The sequence below is a fragment of the Bison bison genome, unplaced genomic scaffold, assembly GCF_000754665.1.
Source record: "Bison bison bison isolate TAMUID 2011002044 unplaced genomic scaffold, Bison_UMD1.0 scf7180017864203, whole genome shotgun sequence".
In the NCBI taxonomy this organism is placed as follows: domain Eukaryota; kingdom Metazoa; phylum Chordata; class Mammalia; order Artiodactyla; family Bovidae; genus Bison; species Bison bison.
The window spans coordinates 3,145,550-3,154,473 of NW_011494775.1; the positions used below are offsets into that span (position 1 = coordinate 3,145,550).

At 42.2% G+C, this 8,924-nt stretch overlaps 1 protein-coding gene across 1 annotated transcript in view; it reads right to left on the reverse strand.

Annotated features, from left to right (window-relative positions):
• The window catches only part of SLC25A48 (solute carrier family 25, member 48), a gene marked incomplete at its 5' end in the record, with an annotated part of 43,641 nt that overhangs the window by 3,460 nt on the left and 31,257 nt on the right, over positions 1–8,924 (reverse strand). Inside the window, one exon of the mRNA XM_010844622.1 lies at positions 4–47. Coding sequence (XP_010842924.1) covers positions 4–47 — 44 coding nt within the window. The remainder of the gene's footprint in view (positions 1–3; positions 48–8,924) is intronic.

Consider the following 8,924-nt stretch of genomic DNA (forward strand, 5'->3'; position numbering starts at 1 on the left):
ATGGGGAAGCCCCGCACGGCATTGACCGTGATGCCTCTGAAAAACACCTTTGGCAGGAGGCGGGGTTATCACAGGACACGGACCGGCACCCTCCGCCCCCATCCACATCACTTCTGAAGGCTCGTTTCTTTGCAGGCCCAGTATGCATGCGCTAGATACTACCAGCTCACAGGTGAGTCCCGTGAACACCACGTTCGCTTGCTTAAAACTGTGCTCTCTCTCATGAGCACGCGAACACATGCTTGGTTCTAGGACTGCAAGTTACAGCTCCATACGCTCTGCAGTGGTAGACAGGGCACCAGGCCCTGACCAAGCACTGTGACTGGTGCTTCACAGGACGTCCCAGAAGGGGCAGGGTAGGGGGAGCTAATTCAGGCCATGCTCCAGACGGCAGATGTGGAGTCCAGGCACAGCTTTTGCCAGTTAGCAGCTATGTTACCTGGGAAATTGGCCAAGGCTCTAGAACTCGATTTTCCCACCTGTCCAATAGGGGCAATAATACTATTGACCTCCTACAGTTGTTGAGGGAATAAATGACATGTTGCTTTTAAAGGCATTTTCACAGTGCATGTCCTGCAGTAAGCACTCCTTAACTGTTGACAAATCACACCATCCTTATTAACAATAGTGTATGAAATCACTACTTCATACAGAGTAGCACTGCACTTCCGTCATCAATGCTGAGGCGTCTCTGTGCTGAGCTGCTAAACTCTGCCTTTAATACAAGAAGACTGGATTTATCACCCCTAGGGAGTGCTGCCCTTTCACTGTGACTCTTCCTGCCTGGTGCTGGGTAGACATTGATCTATGTGATGTGGTCCCAGCCCTTGGGAAGTTTATAACCTACTGGGGACATAAGCCCCATTCAGGAATAATTGCAGTGTAACCCATAACATGATGAAAACAAATAAAGGCCTTGGTGAGGGGTGGGGTGGGGAGGTGTGCTAAGCTGCTTCAGCCATGAGTGACTCTTTGTGATCCCATAGATTGTAGCCCTCCAGGCTCCTCTGTCCACGGAATTTTCCAGGCAAGAATACTGGAATGGGTTGACATTCCCTCCTCCAGGGGATCTTCCCAACCCAGGGATTGAACCTGCATCTCCTGTATCTCCTGCAGTGGCAGGAGGGTTCTTTACCAGTAGTGCCACCTGGGAAGCCCCAGGGTGGGGAGGAGCTGTCATTAAATGTCTTCTTTGGGAAGAGATGACACGTCTGAAGGCAAATTGCTACTCACACATGAATGACCTGAGAACTGTCGGGTGTAAGAGGTAACCTGTTAACTGATGCCTGTATAATTTACTATTCAGTTGTAGTCTGTGAATAGTACTTCTCGGTACTTTAATTTTCAGAAGGTAGAAGTCCAGCCCTTTGCATGACCCAGTTTCCTTAGTTGTTGGGACTCTAGTGTCAGGGTAGGTGCAGACCACTGTCATGGGCCAGGACATCAGGTGACATCCCTTCAGGAGAGGTGTCTGCAGCATGACACTCGTGGAAGCCTGGGACATGCAGCTTTGTCAGGAAGGAGAGAGAAGGGCCTCAGTATAGCCAGGGTTGGGGGGAAGCCTTGGCCCCAGGGAAGGGACCTGATGGGCCAAGATCCACAGAGATGAGCAAGTGGCCAAGACAAACAGTGAAGTGTTCAGGTAGGGGCAAGCAGGCTCCTTGTAACATTAGCACTCCTCTCTAATGTCTAACCTTTCTGGAATTCCACAGAGATGGAATTCACCCAGGGTGACTGAATAACAACAAGGAATTGGGTCAGGCTCCGAGAGGAAAATTCCATGCTGGGTGTACACAGAGGCTCCCGTGTGCACCTCCACAAGGCAAGGCAGGCCAGGCAGGACCCAGCTTGGAGTGGGATCCTCCTCCCCGACAGCACTGGGCCATGCAGGAGCGGTGGGCCACTTCAGACAGCCAGAGAGGACCTCCCCCCCGGCTGTGGCCTGCTCTGCTGTGAGGCCCAAAGATGGCAAGCAGAGTGCAGACCTGCTGGCTTTTACCCTGGCCTTTGGAACACAAGATCACTAGACAGTCTTTCCTCATGATTCCTCAACGGCTCCCCACTTCCCAAGATCAAGTCCATACACTTCCCTGACCTTCTAGGACCCACATGCTCCTTGCATTTCTCTGAGCTGCCTCTTACACTTGACACTGTGGGCAGTATATTGGCCTGCCATTCCTCCTGCCGGGCCAGCTCTCTCCCACCACTGACCCTCTTCTGGTCCCCGGTGCTGGGATGGCCTCCAGACTTGGTTCTACCCTCTGGTAGCCCTGCCACGGCCACACCAAGTAGGATTATGACCCATTGCCTTCTGTGCCCTCAGTATCTCTGCCATCACAGCCCTTCTCACACCATCCTCCAATCACCTATGACTTGTCTATCCACTCATTAAGAGTCCTAATCAGAGTAGTGAGAGCTGGGCTATGTGTATGGCTCCCATTTGAATCCCCAGCACCTGCACTGTGCTTGGTCTAGAAGATCCTCTATAAATCTTATTAAACGAATCAATGGCTAGTTGGATGGGCAGATGAGTGAAGGAATGAGTGAATGAACACATGAACAAATTCCTTAATGAGAAAAAACAAGTCTCTGAGCCAAAAGAGTCCTGGTGGTGGTTGTGGCAGTGGCGAAGGGGGATTCCTAGAGCAGAAAAAAGGTTCCAGATCCCCCAAGTGGCAGAACCAAAGAGCAACCAACCCTGATGCCTCAGGAAGCTTGTCTACTTACAAATGGTCCTCTCCATCTCTCCTTAGAGTCATCTAGTCTCACCCAACTGTCCTGATCCCACTCAAAGCAGTCACTTCTGTGGAGCTAGAGGACATCAAGTCACTCCTTCAGCCTTCTTATTGCAGATGACAGCTCTCCAAGTGTGAGCTATGACCCATGTGGTTCAGGATGATCCTCAAAGCAGGCAGAGAATGGATCCCAAACTACCACATCTTTCTACCATTCTGACTTGGGGCTGCCCCCGAAGTCCATGGACTTCTAGTTCCCCTATCATCAAGACTGCTTTCCTGGTAATCACTGAGTTATAAGGGGCTACTAAAATTGGGCATCATCATCTTTATTTCACTCCTTTCCAGTTCTTTACTACATCGAGTTCTTCTTCCATAGGGAAGTGAGAACAGGTTGCAGCCTTAGTGAGCTGCAGCAGAACTCCTTGGGAATGGGGACTCCATAAAGCCAGCAATAAGCACACTGGGACTGGAGGCAGCCCCAGGCTTTAGGAAAAGGTGCTCTTCCTGCTGCTTCTGGGGATCTGATGGTTAGACTACCCAACTTTCCAGGGATGTGTAGAATTTTTTTCATGTTACTATGTATGTTTATATGCAAACACTTATACAAACACACATAAATATATATACATGCATATATGCATGCACAGTTTGTCAATATTTGAAAATATATCACAAGAAACTCATAACTGATTGCCTTTGAGAAAAGACTGGGGGTCACAGGAGGAACACTCTTGTGTCCCTCTTATACCTTTTGAAGCTTCCTATTTTTATATTATAAATACTATAATATTTTTAATCAATTAATAAAAATAATTAATCTCCATCAATAATGTAGTTAATCAGCTTTAATATTGCTATTACGACTTAAAACCTGTCTGAATATACACTGTGGGTCAGACACTTTTGAGATTAAGAAATCAATCATCTGACCTCAGTTGTTTTCTAGGACTTTGTGTTTAACAACACAGTAAATTTTGTAGGAAATGATATCAGCAATATATTTTGCTTCTGCAGACTTTTTGGAAATATGACACATTAATACTTGGGAAAACAGAATATCTCAAAAATTGAGCATCTCTTTTGAATCTCTCTTATGTTTCCCTTTGTACTTGTTGGTTGAACCACAAACTGTGCTTCTGCTACAAAAAAAATACAAAAGACAATTATTCAATATCCAATTGTGATAACAATTCTCAATAAAGTGGGTATAGAGGGAATATACCTCAACATAATAAAGTCAAATATAACAAGCCCACAGCCAACTTCATTATCAACAGTGAAAGCTGAAAGCATTTCCTCTAAGACTAGGAACAAGACAAGGAAATCCACTCTTACCACTTTTATCCAGCATAGTATTGGGAGTCCTAGCCACAGCAATCAGAGAAGAAAAGGAAATAAAAGGAATTTAAATTTGAAAAGCAGTAAGACTGTCACTGTTTGCAGATGACATAATACTACACAAAGGAAATCCTAAAGATGCCACCAAAAAACTATTAGAATTCTTCAATGAATTTAGTAAAGTTGTAGGATGCAAAATTAATATACAGAAATTTGTTGCTAACAATGAACTAACAGAAAGAGAAATTAAGAAAACAGTCTTTTTTATAGTTGCCTAAAAAATACACAGAAATAAGTTTAACTAAGGAGGTAAAAGACTTGTACTTGGAAAACTATAAGACATCAGTGATGACACAAAGAGATAGAAAGATACACCATGCTCATGCTCATTAAAAAAATTAATATTATTTAAAAGACCATACTCCTTAAGATAATCTACAAATTAAATGTGATTCCTATCAAAATGTCAATGACATTTTTTCACAGAACTAGAACAAATCATTCTAAAATTTGTATGGAAATACAAAAGACCCAGAATAGCCAAAACAATCTTAAGAAAGAACAAAGCTGGAAGTATCATATGCCCTGCTTTCAAACTATACTACAAAGCTACAGTAATCAAAATAGTATGGTACTGGTACAAAAACAAACAAATAGATTAATGGAACAGAACAGAGGGCCCAGAGATGACCCCACACTTATATGGGCAATTGATCTACAACAAAAGAACCAAGAATGTAAAATGGGGAGAAAACAGCCTCTTCATTAATGGTTTTGGAAAAACTGGACTACTGTCTCACACCCTATATAAATGCAAAACACATTAAAGACTTAAATGTAAGACCTGAAACTATAAAACTTCTAGAAGAAATCAAGGCAGTACATTCTTTGGCATTAGTCTTAGCAATATTTTATGAGCAGTCTCCTCAGGTAAGGAAAACAAAAGCAAAAATAAATAAATGGGATTATATCAAACTAAAAAGCTTTTTCACAGTGAAGGAAACTACCAGCAAAAGAAAAAGGCTGCCTAATGAGTGAAAGAAGATATTTGCAAATGATATATCTGATAAGAGGTTAATATTCAAGATATTCAAAGAACGCATACAATTCAACATCAAAAAACCAAACAACCTGATTTAAAAATGAACAGAGGACCTGCATAGACATTTATCCAAAGAAGACATATAGATGGCCAACATACACATGGAAAGTGGTCAACATCACTAATCATCAGGGAAATGCAGATTAAAACATGATGGGATAGCACCTCACACCAGTCAGTATGACTATTATCAAAAACACAAGAAATAACAAATGTTGTCAAGGATGTGGAGAAAAGTATTCATAATGGTAAGTTGGCACAGCCATTATGGAAAATAGTATGGAAGTTCCTCAAATAAATTAAAAAATAGAACAACCACACAATTTACTAATTCCACTCCTGGGTATTTACATAAAGAAAATGAAAACACTAATTAGAAAAGATATATGCAGTCCTATGTTCATTGCAGCATTATTTACAGTAGCCAAGATATGGAAGAAATCTAAGTGTGTATCAACTGATGCATGGATAAAGAAGATACATGTATGTGCAATGGAATATTACCAAGCCATAAAAAGAATTAAATCCTGACATTTGTGAAAACGTGGATGAACCTAGAAGGTACTATACTAAGTGAAATAAGACAAAGACAAAACCTGTATGATTTCACTTATATGTGGAGTCTAAAAAACACAACACATGAACAAACATGACTAACCAGAAACACAGTCATAGATACAGAGAGAAAACAGGTGGTTTTGAGGGGGAAGAGTGTTGAGGAGGAGAGAAACAGGTGAGGGAAATTACCAAGTACATACTTCCAGTTACAAAATAAATGAGTCATGGGTATAAAATGTGCTGCACGAGGAATATAGTCAATAACTATGTAATATCTTTGTACAGTGACAGATGGTGACCAGACTTATCATGGTGATCATTTTGAAATGTACGGGAAAATCAAATCACTATGCTGTGTACCAGGAACTAACAATGTGTTGTAGGTCAATTATACTTCTAAAACAAACAAACAGAAAGAAACATTAGATTTGTGGTTACCAGAACTCTTGCCTGGAAAATCCCATGGACCGGAGGAGCCTGGTGGGCTGCAGTCCATGGGGTCCCTAAGAGTCGGACACGACTGAGCGACTTCACTTTCACTTTTCACTCTCATGCATTGGAGAAGGAAATGGCAACCCACTCCAGTGTTCTTGCCTGGAGAATCCCAGGGACAGGGGAGCCTGGTGGGCTGCCGTCTATGGGGTTGCACAGAGTCAGACACGACTGAGGCGACTTAGCAGCAGAAGTGAAGGGTGGTGGGAGGGGAAATTAGATGAAGGTGGTCAAAAGGCACAAACTTTGAGTTATAAGATAAATATGTACTAGGGATGTAATATACAATAAGATAAATATAATCAACACTGCTATACATCATATATGAAAGTGATTGAGAGGAAACCCTGAGTTGTTATTATAAGGAAAAAAAATGTTTTTCTATGTTTTAGTTTTATATCTGTATGAGATGATGGATGTTCACTAAACTTATTGTGTTAATCATTTCATGATATATGTAAGTCAAATCATTATGTTGTATACCTTAAACATCCACAATGCTGTACACCAATTATATCTCAATAAAACTGGAAGGAAAAACTGAAGTGAGAATTCTAAGAAGATGTCAGGACTCTGTCTCCTCACCTAGACAGCTATTACACTGACAAAATTTGTCTGATGTAACTACTTTAGAACCCTGGAGTTTACTGAAGGCTTCCAAGTTCCAGGGGAGCATTTGGGAAGTGGTTAATTTTGGTCAACGTTAGTTTTCAGCACAGTAGCAGCTACCTATCCCCCACTCCAAGCCCTTTGGCAGGCAGCTGTGCACATGTTCCTGGAGCAACCTGCACACAGCTTGCAGGAACCAGGGTGGGCAGCGAAAACCTCATCCTCCGAATATATTAGACATCTGCTCCTGGCCACTGATTGCTGTTTCTGATCACGAGGTGCAAAAAGGAAGACAGTCATTCTTGTTTAACATCCCCCTCCATTTTGCAAGCCCCTCCTCCTCTGGCTGAAGTGATTTCCAGGGAATTTAAAGGAATGGTGACCCCTTTCCCTTCATTTTTCTCTTTTTCCTCTTTTGAGAGCCAGACATTAAAGGCTAGGAAATTCAAAAGCAACTGCATGTATGGGGAAAATTAAAAGTGACCGTGCATGCCCAGGGAAAGGCACAGGCTCAGAAAAAACCTGAGAAAACCTTAAGTTTACACCTCAGGTTGATCTTTGGCACAGAGATAGCCTACAACAATCAAAAACGAAGCCTACCACACCCTGGGGAAGAGACAGAATCTGATTTCTAGATTACTGCATTATTAGACACAAATGTCTAGTTTTCAATGTAAAAAATTACAAGGCATGTAAGAAATAGGAAAGTATGGTCGACTCAAAGAAAAAAAATCAACAGAAAATGTCCCCCAAAGAGACCTGATAGCATATCTACTTGACAAAGACTTTAAAACACCCTTCTTAAAGATGCTTGAAAAACTAAAGATGTGGAGAGTGTCAAGAAAATGACATGTGAACAAAACAGAAATATCAATAAAAAAATAGAAAACCTGGAAAGAAACCAGACAAATTCTGGAGCTGAAATGTACTGAATGAATAACTGAAATGAAAAAAATTTACCAGAAGGATTCAAAGGTTTATTTGAGCAGGTAGAGGGAAGAATGAGCAAACTCAAAGACAGGACAAGAGAAATCACTGAGTCTTAGACACAGAAAGAAAAAACATTGAAGGAAAGTGAACAGTGCCTACGGGACTTGTGGGAAACTCTCAAGCGGAGCAGTATATTGTGGGAGTCCAAGAAGAAGGGGGGCAGGCAGAGAGTATTTGAAGTAATATGGCCAAAAACTTCCCAAACTTGATGACAAACAGGAATGTAAATATCAAAGAAGCTCAATGAACTCCAAGTAATATGGACTCAAAGAGATCTACACTAAGACCCATTATAATAAATTTTTGAAAGACAGAGAATCTTGAAAGCAGCAAGAGAGAAGTGACTCATTATATGCAAAGGATCCTCTATAACACTTTCAGCAGATAACTCATCAGAGACTTCAATGATTGGTAATGGGCCAATATATCCCAAGATCTAAAAGAAAATACAAACTGTTGAAAAAGGATTCTATATCCAGAAAAACTATCCTTCAAGAGAGATAAATAAAAGCTGAAGGAGTACATTACCACTAGACCTACCCTGTAAGAGCTTTCCTGTGGCTCAGACGGTACAGAATCTGCCTGCAATGCGAGAGACCTGGGTTCAATCCCTGGGTCGGGAAGATCCCCTGGAGAAGGGAATGGCAACCCACTCCAATATTCTTGCCCCGAGAATCCCATGGATGGAGGAGTCTGGCAGGCTACAGTCCAAGGGATCACAAACAGTCAGACAGGACTCAGTGACTAACACTGCCCTGTAAGCAAAGCTCAAGAGAGTCCTGCAGGCTGAAATAAAATATCACTAGACAGTGATTTGAAGGTGTATGAAGAAATAAAAATCTCACAATCGGTAGACACACAGGGAGAGTAACACCAGCATCGTGGCAGCACAGGACACCCTTCGTTTTGCCCTTACTTCAACAACAAAAATTAAACAACCATCCATGAACAAAGGTGCCTCTAGGGAGTTGTGGGATCCAGCACCTTACACCAAGGGACCCAACAGGATCCTGCCCACCTGTGCGTCAGCTAATAGGCAGACAGACCTCAGTCCTGGCAGTGAAATCTGCAGTGGCCTGTGAAAAGTTTCCAGCCAC